At 47.2% G+C, this 17,135-nt stretch overlaps 1 protein-coding gene across 1 annotated transcript in view; it reads left to right on the forward strand.

The window, feature by feature from the left end:
* The window catches only part of CACNA1H (calcium voltage-gated channel subunit alpha1 H), a 160,033-nt gene extending 142,898 nt beyond the window's left edge, over nucleotides 1-17,135 (forward strand). Inside the window, exons 29-34 of the mRNA XM_062503239.1 lie at nucleotides 546-624; nucleotides 2,401-2,522; nucleotides 3,121-3,435; nucleotides 7,292-7,475; nucleotides 11,834-11,982; nucleotides 15,449-17,135. Coding sequence (XP_062359223.1) covers nucleotides 546-624; nucleotides 2,401-2,522; nucleotides 3,121-3,435; nucleotides 7,292-7,475; nucleotides 11,834-11,982; nucleotides 15,449-16,558 — 1,959 coding nt within the window. The 3' untranslated portion in view covers nucleotides 16,559-17,135. The remainder of the gene's footprint in view (nucleotides 1-545; nucleotides 625-2,400; nucleotides 2,523-3,120; nucleotides 3,436-7,291; nucleotides 7,476-11,833; nucleotides 11,983-15,448) is intronic.

Consider the following 17,135-nt stretch of genomic DNA (forward strand, 5'->3'; position numbering starts at 1 on the left):
TTTTCACATCCCTTGTCAACCCCTTCAGCCATCCTGGGGGGCTTGGGACCCCTCCAGCAGCACCTGGAGCTGCCAGTGTTGGTGTCTGGGATAAAGATTTTCCTGTGGGACATGGAAAGCTAAAATGCAGGAAGTTCTCATTGAGAAGAAAAGGAAAAGGCTCAGGGGGTTCTCCTCTCCCTGAGCACTGCAAGCCCTCCATGCCAGTGAAATCTTTGCTGTCTGAGAGTCCCTGGAAGGGAAGGGTCCACAAAACCCAAAGCAGAGCCCAGGTCCCAAAGCAGCCCTGCCCCACAAACTGCCCTGGGGTACCCAAATTCCACACAAGTGGAGGGTGATGGAGAAGCTGCTGCTTTCCCCAGGGGCATTTCTGTTCCTTCCCCCACACGAAGAACTCCCTGGGCCCCTAAAAGCAGAACTCTGAGAGGGACCAGAGTGCTGGAAGCCAAATTTTTCCCTGCTTTGCTCGTGTTGAAAATGTGATGGAGTGATTTCATTCATGACCTCGACTTGCCTGACCCTTCTTCTGCTTTCTCCTTGTGTAGGTAGGGAACCTTGGCCTACTTTTTATGCTCCTGTTTTTTATCTATGCTGCCCTGGGAGTGGAATTGTTTGGCAAGCTTGGTGAGTAATGGGCCTGACGCCGCTCTCTCCATCCGGTTGGTGTTTATTTGGTATCTGGCTGCTTCCTTTTCTCTCTGTCTCTCATTCTTGGGCCTTCCTTAGCTTCACACCCATGTCCTGAAGATGGAATTTTTCTCTCGATCTCAGGGTCACAGCTGACACACGAGGATGGAACCCAGAACCTTTCTAACACACATTTAGGGCTTTGTCCAAACGCCACCCTCGGCTGCAGAGGAACTCTTTGCTATTTAAATATCCTTGCCCAGCATGGATTTGTTCAAGTTTGCTACTGGAGACAGAGCAACACGAGTCTGCAGAGCTGGATGGGGGTCAGGTTCCTGCTGGAGAGGTGCCACCATAAACATGTCCCTGCTCAGAGCTTCCCCCACACCCCATCAGTTCTCTGCACTTGGCTGCCACGGCTCTTCCAGCTCCCAGGGCTCAGCTGTGCCGTGCTCTCAGCATCACCTTCCCCTCTCTCCATCAATCAGGAGGCATCCAGTGCTCCCTGCTTGTCCAGCATTAATTAATCCTCCAGTCTGAGGATACTGGAGCTGCTCAGGAATGTGCCCATCACTAAAATCAGAGCAAACCCGACCTTGCCCAGCCTGGAAAATGCTGTTGGAAGGAACATTTCCATCCCAATTAGAGCTCCAGGAGCACCAGAAGGGCCCTTCCTGAGCAGAGTTTATGGCTGTCATTAATCCCCTTTATGAGCCCAGCCCTCTGCTCAGATTACAAGTGCCTGAGAGCAGAATGATTCTTTCAACCAAAACCAAATTATTTTTTCAGTCTCCTACAAATTCCAGGGAAAGAATTAGTTCTGCACCCACCCTGAGCGAAACAGTGTGGGTTTATATTCCCTCCCTGGAGTTGTGGGTGTATTTGTTCAGTCACAGGGGTGAAAAATGGCTCTTCTGGTATTTCCACACACAGCTGGGCAATGCCAGCCCAGGGAACCCCACTGGGGCAGGACTCTGCTTCCCAGCCCAATTTAATGGGAATATTCTCTCCTTTTTCCTGGTCAGTCCATGCCAGCCACAAGAACCATCAGCCCTCTCTCCCCCAGGACTGGTCATTTGTGGGTTTTTCTTGGATTTTTTTTCTGTTTTTTCTTTCCAATTTACCTCAGAATAATTACCTAAGACTGAAATGCCCAACCAAGAGCCACTGCTGCCTGTCTTAATGGATATTTAATGAGGCTGTGTTTTATGGGAAGATGGATATTTCATATGTTCAATTTGCATTCATTAGGCTATTAATTCTCAGGGGGAAAACGTCAAATTGCTCCACTTTATCTCAGTGAAAATATCCCTCGTGGTGGATGTAAAAAATCATCAAGCCAACGACACAAGCAATAGGAAAACAAAGGAGACTGGAGAGCAGGAGTAAAGAAAATCACAGAAATCATAAGATCATGGAATCATGGAAGGGTTTGGGTTAAAAAGGACTTTAAAGCCGTCCAGTGCCACCCCTTGCCATGGCAGGGACTCCTTCCACCAGCCCAGATTGCTCCAGGTCCCATCCAAACTGGCCTTGAATATTTCCAGAGATGAAAATTCCAATAAACAATATTTCTACACCTCCTGGTGTCCGGTCCCAAGGTTCTCCAGCTGAAATCACCTTTCCCCCTGCCCTCCCTGGGCAGGATGTCACCACTCCCTGATGCCATAAACCCATGGGGCATAGCTGAGGGTGCCATCCCCCAGCTTTGGGGGCTGCTGTGGATAATCCAGCGTGCCTTGGCTGATGTGCTGCTCCTTCCCTGCCCCACAGATTGCAGTGAAGAGAATCCCTGTGAAGGCCTGAGCCGCCACGCCACCTTCACCAACTTCGGCATGGCCTTCCTCACCCTCTTCAGGGTGTCCACGGGGGACAACTGGAACGGGATCATGAAGGTGTGTGCAGTCTCTGGGGGCTTCCTCCTCTCTACAGGGAGACAGTTTTCAAACAGATTTAGGCGACTCTTGGGTGAAAACAAAAATGTTTCTTCGTAAAACATCAAAATGAGGCTTCCTGATATAAAAGACAGGTGTGTTTTCAAGCAGGGATTTGTTCTAAGTCTCAGCCAGCCTGAAGGTTTGCTCCTGGATAAAATATTTAAGTAAAATGATGGCAGTTTTTTTGGGTGGGGGAAGGAAGCATGTGCTCTGTGTCCTGTGCCTTTGGGATGTGTCACGGAATCACAGGATCGTGGAATGGTTTGGGTTGGAAGGGACCTTAGAGCTCATCCAGTTCCACCCCCTGCCATGGGCAGGGACACCTTCCACCATCCCAGGTCGCTCCACGCTCTGTCCAACCCAGCCTGGAACACTCCAGGGATGGGAAATCCAAAACACCTGGGCAGCCCATTCCCCTTCTTCGTAGGTGTTGTAATTCACGACCTCAGTATTTTCTCTTATCTGTTTGTACCCACTTTGTGTTCTTTGGGTGTTTCCTGCACCTGGAGCCCAAGCAGAGCCTCGCTAATGGCTGCCCTGTCCCTCCCTGCTGCAGGACACGCTCCGGGAGTGCACTCGGGAGGACAAGCACTGCCTCACTTACCTGCCCGTCATCTCCCCCGTCTACTTCGTCACCTTCGTCCTCATCGCCCAGTTCGTCCTGGTCAACGTGGTGGTGGCAGTGCTGATGAAGCACCTGGAGGAGAGCAACAAGGAGGCCAAGGAGGATGCTGAGATGGATGCTGAGATCGAGCTGGAGATGTCCAGAGGGACCAACACCGCCGGTGGGAGCAGGAGCGGGGCCGCAGCCCCGGAGAGCCGGGAGCTGCACGGGAAGCAGGAGCACAGCAAGGGGAAGCACCAAGCCCTGGTGAGAGCCTGCACACAGCTGGGGTGGGGAGGGGATGGATCCCGCCGGCCTGACCAGCAGATTCCACGCGGGTAGATTCCACATGGAGCCAGAGGAACGGGAGACAAGGAGCTGCCCCAGCCCCCTACAGCAGGGATGTCACCAGCAACCCACATCCTGAGACACCTCCCGGGGCTTCTGGAGGTGGAAGGTGCTGGAAACGTTATCCTGGCCATAATTCCAGAGGACGGTTTAAAGTCCATCTCTCCACTCCATTCTCAGGTTGTGGATTTTAAATTCAGAACCATAAAAGCCACAGGTCCCTGTCCTGCTGTCCTGGCCAGTCCTTGACATTTTTCAGGGTGGCAGGAGCAATGAGCAATCCCAAAAAAAACCTGGGAATGCTGGCACTGGGAGCCCTGGCATGGGATGGGATAAATTCCCTTCACACGGGTACTGCTCAGGTTCTATTTAATCCCACTTTGGGATTTCCAGAGGATCCTGCAGCAATTCAGTGCTGGTGTAAAACTGCAGCTCCCCACTGGCTCTGCTCAGGACATGGAGGACTTGGGAATCATCAGCAAGGAGCTGGAGGTCCCTGGGTTGATTTTCCAGACGCTGATTCCTGTCAGTCCTCCAGGAAAACAATCAGAAGTGCAGGGGGGGAAGGAGGGCGTGAGATAATTGTCTCATCCCATGTCAGCAGCCTGTGATTAAGAGTGAACATGGAATTGCTCTGTCACCATGATCACAAATAAATCTACCACGAAATCAGTGGGGGCTTGGAGATTAAATTACATTAAATTAGATTTTAGCGAAATCCATCAGACTCCATTAGGGCGAGGAAAACGATTTGGTTACGCAGCAATGGGGAATTGACAATCTGAATGTTGTTCCTGAAAGACATTCCTGCAGGAAAATGCACAGGTTGCTTTTCCAATCCAAGGAAGAGAGGGCACATCCTTTCATACAGGCTGGGATTGTAAACAGTCCATTTCTCCTTGGGTTTTCCTCATCTTCCAACACTTCCCAAGGGCATCAGGAGCCAGGCAGAGCCTCCTTTTAAGCCTGGAGGTGGTGAGGGGGAAAAGCCTCGCCTTCATCCTTCTGCTGCACTTCCACCATGTCCTGCCACGAGGCTGAGGTGGCTGATGTCCCACCCGTCATGGGGTTGTGCTGAAACTGTCCCAAACCTGCCCCAAATCTTCCCAGCCTCTGTCCTATCCAGCTGGGAAATCCCAGAGGAATCATCCCTGTGTGGGATAGGAGTGAAATCCTCTTTTTAGCCCTTAAAATGTACATTTGGTGTGCAGGGTGATGTGTGAGCAGCGTGACTTCAGAGCAGAGTTTTTGTTTGTTGAGAAAACAGTGCCAGGTTTGATTTTATTGTTGTTGCTGGAAGAATTTGTTTATGATACTGAGGAAACTGAGGCAGGAGGGGATCAACACCTCAGGCTTCCAGCAATCCCCAGAGCTGGAAATTCAGGAGATTCCCAGCAAACCAGAAGGGCTTCAACCCCCTCTGCTCAGTCCCACCTCATCACCCCACATGCCCAGGTCCCATCCCAATTTCCAGGATATGGGATCAGGCTCTGGAGTGCTGCAGGTGTTTCCCAGAAAGGAGGAGGAGCAACAATGGTGTCTCCAAACCATCCTCACCATCCAGAGCAGCTCTCCAGGTGGGAGCCAACAAATTTCCCATCCGTGGTTCACATTTCAAGCACTTATTTCATTTGAAATTTCCCCACATTCCTAATTCAGTCAGGTCTCAACAGCTGAACCCTTAAAAATTGGAGTGGCTGATGTCAAGAAGGGCTTTCTGTTCATTTGTTCCAACCAAAGACAAACTGATCTTTAGGAGCCAGATCCTGAGATCCTTGTGTTGGAGTGCTGAGAGCTTTTGTTCTCGCTGTGGCTCCAGGCTGTGAAGAAGCCCCAGGCTGCCCCAGCTCAGGTGGTGCCCTGCTGATGGAGCTGATGAGCTGGGATGGCCAAGGACCAGCTGGCACTGGCTGCTGAGGCTTTAATCCATCAGCTGAGAGCCCTGGGTGGCTGCTGGGCACAGCCACAGTTGGCAGAGCTGGATGCCAAGGAGCTGTAAATACCTGCTGGACCCCGCCCCCCCCGCCTTCCCAGCCAAGCTCCACGGGGTACAAGCATGGAGTAATTCATCTCGGGGTGTACAGCTTCAGGGAGCTGAGGAAAGACATTTCTAACCCAGAAATACAAGGAGAAAGCCAGATTTAACCAGATCCAAACCTGAGGGATCTCAGGGACAAGGTTTTGCTGGCAGAGAGGGAAAACGGCCCAGCAGAGCAAAGCAAAATACATTTAATTTAAGACATGCAGCTGGGAAAATGTTTTCTGTCAGTCACTGGGAGGGTGATGTTAAAGGAAAACCAGAAGGATTAGGTGAGGTTTAGATAAAAGGGTAATTTGGGAGGGGAAGTGTCCAGCCAGGCTACAGGGCCTGGCCCAGGGGCTCCTGCTCCCCCAACACTTGGCCAATTTGTGGCATCACCTCCCAGCTTCTCTATCAGCACCTCAGGGACATCATTTGTGTCCCTAAAGCTTCCTGTGACCCCAGGATGGATTTGCTGAGTGGGTTTAAGGTTTGTGGTGTGTTCTTTGTGGGCGCTTCCAACCAGACCCATGTCAGTGACAACAAAGAAAATTCCCTTTCCTACCCCAAACAGGCTCCACACCCCCACCCTCACTGCCACGATGTCTTCTCCTTCCCTCCACCTCCTTCTTCAGGGCTTAGTGCTGCCCAAAATGCTCCAGGTTTTAGGAGAGAGGCCTCAAGGTATGCAGTTTAAATGTCTGCCCTGTGAGTGTGTTTTGGGGAGAATTTCCAGGAGGATTTGTTTTGGCCCCTCTGTCCTCTGTTTGAGGAGAAGGATGTCAGCCTCAGGCCTCCTGAAAGCATCTCCTTGGAACCTCAGATCAGGAAAATGTGACAAAAGCTGCTTTCCTAGTGTGTTTAACAACTGACCTCCTTTTCCCTGGTCTTTCCTTTCTCTCTGTGTGTCCATGGGTTGACTTGGGACAAAGAATTGACTTTTTTAGTGCTGGGTCATTGATGCCTCTCTTTATTCCAGCCCCATCCTGAGCTCTACCCTGGGTGTCACTTCACTGTCCTGCATCACTGCAGCTTGCAGGCTCTGGGTGAGACACCTACACAAGGTCTGGAAGCCAAAAGAGAAGGAATTCCTGTAGGACCATCGAGGGGTAGGACGGTAGGGATGGACGGAGACGAGAGATCTCTGCAGTCATTCCAGGTCTTGGAAGTTGTGTTTTATTGCAAAGGGCCTGGGTGCAAGGGCCCTGCTTGGAGCTGCCAGGCACAGCTCAGAGCAGGCACCAAAGAGCAGGAGAGCAAGAGAGTGAGAGAGTCAAAAGAGAGCGAGTTTCCCATTACAATACAATAAATCTTCTGTGCTGAATATTCTAATTTTCACTAACCCCTGTAATACAAGATACAAATCCTACAGCATTTACACACAGCCTATAAGAATCATTACATTGCCATGCTGTGTTACATTTTAAACCCTAAAAACTCGTCTGTGGACCCTTCTGCCAAGCTGGCAGTGTCTGCTCTGACCTTGGAGCTGTCTGCAAGCAGAAGGAATTGTTCAATCCAGAGGGGAATTACTTTCAGCTGGCCATACTGTTGTTTTCCAGTTGTTCAGTAACTGAGGTTTGGTCTCTCAAAGTTTGCTTTCATTTCAATCTCACTTACAGTTTCCATATTCTCAAAATCTTTTGCCAAGCAATCATATCGATAAGGTTTTTCTGTTTCATCTTCCCCAACAAATTCCCCCATACATTCCCCACTAGGATGACCCCCCCATCTCCCTTTCTCATTGCTCTGCAGGGCAGTTCATCCTCCCTGAGGCCCCAGGATTCCCAGAATCTGCTGACAATCCGCAAGATCTCCGTGTCCCGGATGCATTCCCTGCCCAACGACAGCTACATGTTCCGGCCAGTGACCCCAGCCAAGGCCCCACTGCCCCTACACGAGGTGGACATGGAAACCTACCCCTGCAAAGCCCCAAGAGGTACCAGATTCCTCTGCTCTCAGGCAAAATTTTGGGTTCCTCACGAAAAGATGGATGGAGAGTGTCCAGGGAAGAGGCTGGAGCAGCTTGGGGGTGGTGGGTGGGGGTTCAGCCTGGAGAAAAGGAGGTTTAGGGAGAAAGTTCTCACTCCCCACAACTCCCTGGCAGGAGAGTGCAGGGTGAGGTTTGTAGGGAACAGGGTTAGGATGAGAGGAAACAGCCTCAAGTTTTGCCAGGGGAGGTTTGGATTGGATGTCAGGGGAAAATTCCTTCACCGGGAGGCTGTTCAAGCATCAGAACAGGCTCCCAGGGCAGTGCTGGGGTCACCATCCCTGGAAATGTTCAAAAATCCTGTGGGTCTGGCACTTGGGGACTTGACTGAGTGCTGGCCTTGGCAGTGCTGGATTAATGGAATTAATGGATTAATTGGAATCTGTGGTCTTTCCCAGTCTTCCCAATTCCATGGTTGCACCCACAGCTGCACAAGGTGGGGGTTCAGTGGGGAACAACCAACCCAAGCATGGCATGAGCAGGGTTTGCTCCCATTTAATTCCATCAGCACGGCAGTGGTTTCCCACATTCTGCATAATTCCACGTTTCCATCACTGTTGGAACCCTAGCCACTGAGAATTTCAGACTTTCTGTGCTGACAGACATCAACCCCCAGAAGAACACTGCATTTAACCTGAAGACACAGAAAAGTCTTCCAAAATTGAGTGATCGAACCAAAATCATAAGCATGTGGTTTAAAAAAAAAGTGTGTAACATAACATAGTAAAAAATTTAAAGTTTTAAAATACAGTAATATATATATATCTATAACAAGATAGAAGTTTTAGTACGGAAGTTTGTCCTTCTCTTTCACCTTCTTCTTCATAAGTCGAAGTAGTATTTTGTAATTAAATAGAAAAATCTGCATTACAAGCCATCACTTTCCCAGGAGCAAGCTGGTGGCTCCGATGTCTGGGTAGAAGTGAGGCTCCCAAGCACAGGTACAGGTTTTTAGCTGAGGAGAAGGGAGCTGTGCATTCCCTCTGACTCCTGCCTGTGGATCAATAACATCCCCAGGAATTAAAGCTGGAGTTGGGATTGCTTCCAGCACAATTCCTCATCCTTTCAGGCAGGCTGCAGCCTCAGGGCAGTGCCTTTCAGCACCACACATCGAGTTCAGAGCTGCAGGAGTTTCTTTGGGAGCAGGAAGATTAGAAACCGTTCTCTGGTTCTTCCTGAGCCTGGCCTTGTAATGAATGTCATGGAGAGACCCCATGGAGAGACCCCATAATCCGAGTGCACGGAGCCCTTGAGGGGGAATTCATCCCCTGCATCCGAGTGCATTCCCCTGGAAACGCCTTTTCTGCCTCTTTTGTCGAGCTGCTTTGAAGGGGAAATCAATCTGAAACACAACCTCTGCCTCCCTAAAAGCACACGTGCTCCTGGGGTGGCTCCCAAGAACTTTTCCCAGCCCGGTTTCCTTTGATCCGGCAGTGGTTTGAAATGCAAGAACTGCTCAGTGGGATTGCACACCTGATTTGCTCTGATTTCCTTGGGAGAAGGAACTCTGTGTTTGTTCAGACTCTCTGGGAGCCAGGCCATGTTCTCCGCTCAGTGTTTATTATTATTTCACCTGCAAATTCCTGGTGAAGGAAAGAAAACAGAGGTTGAGTTTCACGGGCAGCTCCTGGGGCTGCTTTTCATCCCTGGAGTAGCTGTAAAGCAGGATTTATATCCATATAAAACTACTGGGACGTTAGTAGGGGTGGATAGAACCCACCAGGAATTTCTCTGATGTTTCCTAAATTCCTAAATTTCTCTCCAAGAGCACTGGAGGGATGGATATGATGGATATGACTTTTTACCTGCAAAACCAGCAGCACCCCTAGCTGTGCTGCCACTCCTGAGCTGCCCAAACTCTGCTTCAAGTCACAGATCTATAAATTATATCCAAAGAAAACTGAGCCCATGGAGACTCCCATGAGCATCTGTGTTTCCATGGGCTTCAGGATGTCTGATCTCCTCCCAACACCCCGCCGACCACACAGTGAAAATCTTTGGGGATGAGCAGAACTCAGGATACTTTGGTTTTAGATGCAGTTTGCTGATTTCCTAGAGAAATAAGAGAAAAAATATCCAACTCCAGAGATCTTCAGTGCTTCTGAGCGTCCAGTTTGGAGGGGGTTTGGATTTCCTAAATGAAAGCTCGATGGAAGGTTTCCAACAGGAGGAAATTCCAACTGAGGACAGGGAGTAGAGCATCGGGTCTGGATTTTATGACCATGTTTGTGACAGATTTTATGTCAGAGTTTTTCTGCATCATAAAAAGCATTTTATAAAGCCTGGAATAGCACATGAACAGCACAGGCTCACGCTGAAACTCTGGGTCTAGGAGAGCCCAAAAGAAAAAAAAAAAAGAACTGGGGAGAAGCGGGGTGGGGGTGGGAATTCCTTCTGTGGTGTTCTGAAGAAAAGCTCCAAAAGAAAAATTATTAAACACTCACTTTTCTTTGTCCCCATCAACAAATCCATCTGTGAAATGCAACTGTGATGTGTCTGGATGGCTTTTGTCAGGGGTTCAAGTTCCCTGACCCCTGGGTGAGATCTCCTGGAGTGATGGATAAGGGTGTTTTTAACACGGAGCTGGGCAGCACTGGAGGAACAGACGCTGGCTTTCAAACTAATGAGGACAATAAATCCTGCAGCCAAAAAACCACAGAAGAGGGAGATCTTTCAAACAACTCCCAAGTGCAGTAAAGCAGCACCACGGATGGGCTGGGGAGGAGGGATGGCCTTCAGACCCAGCCTGGGAGGCCTTGGGAAGGAAAAACTCCAGCCTGTCCACAGCTCAGGGCTGTCAGAGCACTTGGAGCAGGCTCTGAGCTCCTGGTGGGACCATGCTGAGCCCTGGGGACAGCCCTGGTGGTACCTGGGCTATCACGGCTGGGTTTTGGTGGCCCTGGGACCATGCTGAGCCCAGCTGTGGCTCAGGGACAGCCCTGGTGGTACCTGGGCTATCACGGCTGGGTTTTGGTGGCCCTGGGACCATGCTGAGCCCAGCTGTGGCTCAGGGACAGCCCTGGTGGTACCTGGGCTATCGTGGCTGGGTTTTGGTGGCCCTGGGACCATGCTGAGCCCAGCTGTGGCTCAGGGACAGCTCTGGTGGTACCTGGGCTATCGTGGCTGGGTTTTGGTGGCCCTGGGACCATGGTGAGCCCAGCTGTGGCTCAGGGACAGCTCTGGTGGTACCTGGGCTATCACGGCTGGGTTTTGGTGGCCCTGGGACCATGCTGAGCCCAGCTGTGGCTCAGGGACAGCCCTGGTGGTACCTGGGCTATCGTGGCTGGGTTTTGGTGGCCCTGGGACCATGCTGAGCCCAGCTGTGGCTCAGGGACAGCTCTGGTGGTACCTGGGCTATGGTGGCTGGGTTTTGGTGGCCCTGGGACCATGCTGAGCCCAGCTGTGGCTCAGGGACAGCTCTGGTGGTACCTGGGCTATCGTGGCTGGGTTTTGGTGGCCCTGGGACCATGGTGAGCCCAGCTGTGGCTCAGGGACAGCTCTGGTGGTACCTGGGCTATCACGGCTGGGTTTTGGTGGCCCTGGGACCATGCTGAGCCCAGCTGTGGCTCAGGGACAGCCCTGGTGGTACCTGGGCTATGGTGGCTGGGTTTTGGTGGCCCTGGGACTATGGTGAGCTCAGCTGTGGCTCAGGGACAGCCCTGGTGGTACCTGGGCTATCACGGCTGGGTTTTGGTGGCCCTGGGACCATGCTGAGCCCAGCTGTGGCTCAGGGACAGCCCTGGTGGTACCTGGGCTATCGTGGCTGGGTTTTGGTGGCCCTGGGACCATGCTGAGCCCAGCTGTGGCTCAGGGACAGCCCTGGTGGTACCTGGGCTATCGTGGCTGGGTTTTGGTGGCCCTGGGACCATGCTGAGCCCAGCTGTGGCTCAGGGACAGCCCTGGTGGTACCTGGGCTATCGTGGCTGGGTTTTGGTGGCCCTGGGACCATGCTGAGCCCAGCTGTGGCTCAGGGACAGCCCTGGTGGTACCTGGGCTGTGGTACCTGGGAGAACTGCCCTGCAGAAGTTGTAGAATATCTTGAGTTAGAAAGGCCCCAGCAGGATCAGAGCCCTGCACAGACACCCCAACATCTGTGCCCTCCCCGCCATCCCTGCCGGGCAGAGCCAAGACAAAGTGACGAGGCTTTTACTCCCCAAAAAAACCCTGAAGTTTGGAATTCCAGCCATCCCCAACCAGATTTTTCCCATCTCCCTCCTGCGTCCGCTCCCCTCTTTGAACCTTCCGCCTCAAACCTCGAGTTCCCCTCCTCGAGCCGAGCGCTGACTCGTCCCTCTGTCCTGCCCTAGGATCCGTCACCTCCGTCCGCTCCCAGCCCGTGGGGAGCTCCTGGCTGAGGGTTCCAACGGAGTCGCTGCCGCTGGCCACGCGCTGCAGGGTCCCGGCCCCCCAGGACACCCCCGGAGCTCCTGGTGCCACCAAACCGCTCTGCAGACAGGTGAGCGGCCATGAGCACCCGCAGGGAATTCCCGCTTTGGCCGCTGCTTCTTCCCCTTTCTTTCCGGCGTGTTTCTTTGGTCGGAGTGGAGAGGATTCCTGTTTTCGGAGCGAAACGCGGTGTAAATTGAAAATGTGAGGTTGAGGTAGGAATTTTAGGTATGAGTTTTTAGAATGTTTGTTTTTAGAGTATGAGTTTTTAGAATTCGTGTTTATGAATTTTAAGGAGGATTTTAAAATGGAATTTTAAATACAATTTTAAATATAGTTTTGAATGTAATTTAAAATATAAATTTTAATATAAATTTAAATATAAATTTAAATATAAATTTGAAATATAACTTTAAATTTAATTTTAAATATAATTTTAAATATAGTTTTAAATATAATTTAAAATACAATTTTAAATTTATTTTAAATATAGTTTTAAATATAATCTAAAATACAATTTTAAATATAATTTTGAATATATTTTTAAATATATTTTTAAATATAATTTAAAATAGAATTTTAAATATATTTTAAATATAGTTTTAAATATAATTTAAAATACAATTTTCAATATAATTTTAAACAGAATTTTAAATATAATATTAATATATAATTTTAAATATATTTTAAAATATAATTTAAAATATAATTTTAAATATATTTTAAATATAATTTTAAATACAATTTTAAATATAATTTAAAATAGAATTTTAAATATATTTTAAATACAATTTTAAATATAATTTAAAATACAATTTAAAATATAATTTAAATATAATATTAATATATAATTTAAAATATAATTTTAAATATATTTTAATATAAATTTAAATATACATTTAAATATAATTTAAAATATATTTTTAATATAATTTAAAATAGAATTTTAAATATAGTTTTAAATATAATTTTAAATATATTTTTAATATAATTTTAAATATATTTTAAATATAGTTTTAAATATAATTTAAAATACAATTTTAAAGATAATTTTAAATATAATTTTAAATATAATTTCAATATAATTTTAAAATATACTTTTTATTTATGAATGCTAAATATAATTTGAAATACCAATTTTAAATATAAATGTACTTGTATATTTTAAATATAGACATTAAAATATAAATTTTGAAATGTGTGTGTAAAATACAATTATTAATATATTTTGAAATACCATTTTTAAATATAAACACTAACGAAAAATTTAAAATGCAAATTTTAGCTACAAATTTAAAATATGAATTTTAAAGATCAGTTTTAAAGTATAAATTTTAAATGTCAATTTTAAAATACAAATTTTAAATATAAATTTTACCTAGAAATTTAAAACACAAATTTTAAATTTCAATTTTAAATATGGATTTTAAGATATTAAAGTATCAATTTTAAAATATAAATTTTAAATACAAATTTAAAATATAATTTTGAAATGCAAGTTTTAAATATAACTTTAAATAAAAGTTTTAAATATAAATTTAAACTGTAACTTTAAATATCAATTTTAAATGCAAGTTTTACATATAAATTTTAACTACAAATTTTAGATTAAAATTTTACCTACAAATTTAAAGTACAAATTTTAAATTTCAATTTTAAATATGGATTTTAAGATATTAATTTAAGTATCAATTTTAAAATATAAATTTTAAATACAAATATAAAATATAATTTTGAAATTAAAACTATAACTTTAAATATCAATTTCAAATGCAAGTTTTAAATATAAATTTTAAATATAATTTTGAAATGCAAGTTTTAAATATAACTTTAAATAAAAGTTTTCAATATAAATTTAAACTGTAACTTTAAATATCAATTTTAAATGCAAGTTTTACATATAAATTTTAACTACAAATTTTAGATTAAAATTTTACCTACAAATTTAAAGTACAAATTTTAAATTTCAATTTTAAATATGGATTTTAAGATATTAATTTAAGTATCAATTTTAAAATATAAATTTTAAATACAAATATAAAATATAATTTTGAAATTAAAACTATAACTTTAAATATCAATTTCAAATGCAAGTTTTAAATATAAATTTTAAATATAATTTTGAAATGCAAGTTTTAAATATAACTTTAAATAAAAGTTTTCAATATAAATTTAAACTATACCTTTAAATATCAATTTTAAATACAAGTTTTAAATATAAATTCTTAAATACAATTTTAAAATACAAATTTGAAATACAACTTTGAGTACCAATTTTAAATACAAATTTGAAATAGAAATTTTAAAATATAACTATGAAATATAACTTTTAACTAGAACTTTTAAATATAATTTTAAACTATTAATTTTAAATATTAATTTTTATATATTCCTTGCCCCACAAATGACATGTGGGAGGGCCTTTTTTTTTCCCCTGCTTCCATCTTCGTGGCTGTGCTATTGCAGGAAATAATTGCTACAGCATGGGGAGAAGGTGCCCAAATCCATTTTCCCAGTGCTGGGAGAGCTCCACTGCGATGGTTTGTGCTGGCTCAGGATTCGGGGCTGGAGCAAGACCAAAGCCCAGGAGATGCCAGCCCTGGACATGAAGGCTCCTGCCAGGAAAAGTTCGTCCTCTTGTACAGGGGGGTCTGGCAGGACTGGGGCCATGGGGCAGGAATGAGCTCTGTTAGACCCACCAACCCGTCACCTTCATCTTCACCTTGGTCTTCACCTTCACCTTCACCTTCATCTTCACCTTCGTCTTCATCTTCACCTTCATTTTCACCTTCACCTTCACCTTCACCTTCATCTTCACCTTCACCTTCATCTTCACCTTCACCTTCACCTTCACCTTCATCTTCACCTTCATCTTCACCTTCACCTTCATTTTCACCTTCACCTTCACCTTCACCTTCACCTTCACCTTCACCTTCATCTTCACCTTCACCTTCATTTTCACCTTCACCTTCACCTTCACCTTCATCTTCACCTTCACCTTCATTTTCACCTTCATCTTCACCTTCACCTTCATCTTCACCTTCACCTTCACCTTCACCTTCACCTTCACCTTCATTTTCACCTTCACCTTCACCTTCATCTTCACCTTCATTTTCACCTTCACCTTCACCTTCACCTTCACCTTCAACTTCACCTTCACCTTCATTTTCACCTTCACCTTCACCTTCACCTTCACCTTCACCTTCACCTTCACCTTCACCTTCACCTTCATTTTCATCTTCACCTTCACCTTCATCTTCATCTTCACCTTCACCTTCATCTTCACCTTCACCTTCACCCTCACCTTCACCTTCACCACGGGCTCCCATCCCTGCGAGTGGCCCAGGCCACGCTGGATGGGGCTGGCAGCAGCCTGGCCTGCTGCAAGGTGCCCGTGGCAAGGTGTGCAATGAGATGAGCGTCAAGACCCCTTCCAACACGACGTGGTTCTGTAATTCTGCATCCATCACTGGAGGAGCTGCTGCCCAGCACATCCCCAGGCTCTCACCCCACTTCTCTCTCTCCTCCCCTTCCAGGAGGCCGTTCGGACGGACTCGGTGGACGGACAGACCCCGGAACGCAAAGACAACCTGCAAGCAGAGCCTGGAGAGCCCCAACCATCAGCAAAGCAGCCCCAGAGCACCCTCACCCCCAGCCCTCTTCATTCCCCCATCCCGGCCACCCCTCCACGCTCCCCCCCGTCCTCCCCACACCGGCCCCTCAGCCCCCTGGCACGGAAGCACACGTGTGGCCAGCACGGCATTCCCAGCCGGCCGGCCAGCCCCACCAGCCCCTCGAGCCCCGAGGGATGCCAGGGCGAGCCCTCAGACCTGGCTGACGAGGAGGTTCGGCACATCAACAGCTCGGCCAAAGACTGGGCCGAGGAGCGCTCGGAGCCCGGCAGCCGCTCCACGTCGCCCTTCACCTCCCCGGCTCCGTCCCCCGTGCCCCTCAAGAACTGCAGCACAAGCAGCCTCTCCCGCAAGGAGAAGGACTTGAAGAAGTTCTACAGCACCGACACCAAGGGCTTCCTCAGCAAGCCCAACTGGGCCGACGAGCAGCGGCGGCATTCCATCGAGATCTGCCCCTCCGGCAGCGCCCTGGACTGCGGCTTCCAGGAGCCCACCGAGGACAAGCAGCGGCCCCCTGGCCACGTCCAGCCGGAGGCCGACTACATCCACGGAGCCCGGAGGAAGAAGAAGATGAGCCCGCCTTGCATTTCTATAGATCCTCCCATGGAGGATGACGGCGCGGCGGCTCCGCGCACCAAACCCTCCGAGAACACTCTGCTGCGGAGGAGAACCCCGTCCTGCGAGTTCCCAACCTACCGAGAATCCCTGGAGCTCCCGGAGAGCCAGCCCCTGTGCCGTGGGGACCACCTGAGCATCCCCAACTTCTCCTTCGAGCAGCTGGACGGCGGCTCCTTGAGCAGCCTCTCGGAGCTGCTGGACAGCGGCCAGTCCACGCCGGCCTCCGTGGACTCGCGGCCGGACGCGGAGCTGAAAAAGACGGAGAACTTAAAAACTCACAGGGGCAACGGCGAGAGGAGCAAAGAGCAGCTGGGCACTGCCAAGAGCCCCCTGCGGAAGCAGGACTTGGGTCCCGTGACTGTTGGCACAGAAGAAGGCGCAGATGACCCAGTATAGCTGCTGGGATGGGGGACAGGGGGGGGTCTCAAGGGCTTGTCACCAATGTGGGGGTTCCAAAGCGAGGGGACCAAGGGCCGTCACCGGGGCCATCCCCTCCCTGCGGTCACTCGTTGGGAAGCGCCGTGGAAGTTTGCAAAAAAAAAAAAAAAAAAAAAAAAAAAAAGTCATACTCACACATGAGGAAAACAAAAAGAGAAAGAAACCAAACAAACGGCTGGAGAAAACTGGGGATGGGTTTTTGGGGGGATTTGGGAAGAGGTTTTGGGGTTTCTCTCCCAAGAGTTGATGCAGGGGTGGTTTCGTTCCTCCCACCCCGCTCCGTGGCCTTGATCACATTGATTCGGGTCCAAGGTGGTGGCAGTTGGGATTTGGGGGAAATCTCTTGGGGTTTCGTTGTTTTGTTGGGTTTGTTTTTTCTTTTTTTTTTTTTTTGTTTTTTTAATTTTGTTTTAAAGATGCTCAACTTTTCCTGAGGCACCTTTTCGAGCTGTCACGTTACGCTAGAGTGCCTGGGAGCTGGACATTGTCTGTATATCAGCAGTTCTATAAATAAAAATTCTGTATTTGTGAGCTA

Source organism: Cinclus cinclus, chromosome 16 (assembly GCF_963662255.1).
Source record: "Cinclus cinclus chromosome 16, bCinCin1.1, whole genome shotgun sequence".
Taxonomy (NCBI): domain Eukaryota; kingdom Metazoa; phylum Chordata; class Aves; order Passeriformes; family Cinclidae; genus Cinclus; species Cinclus cinclus.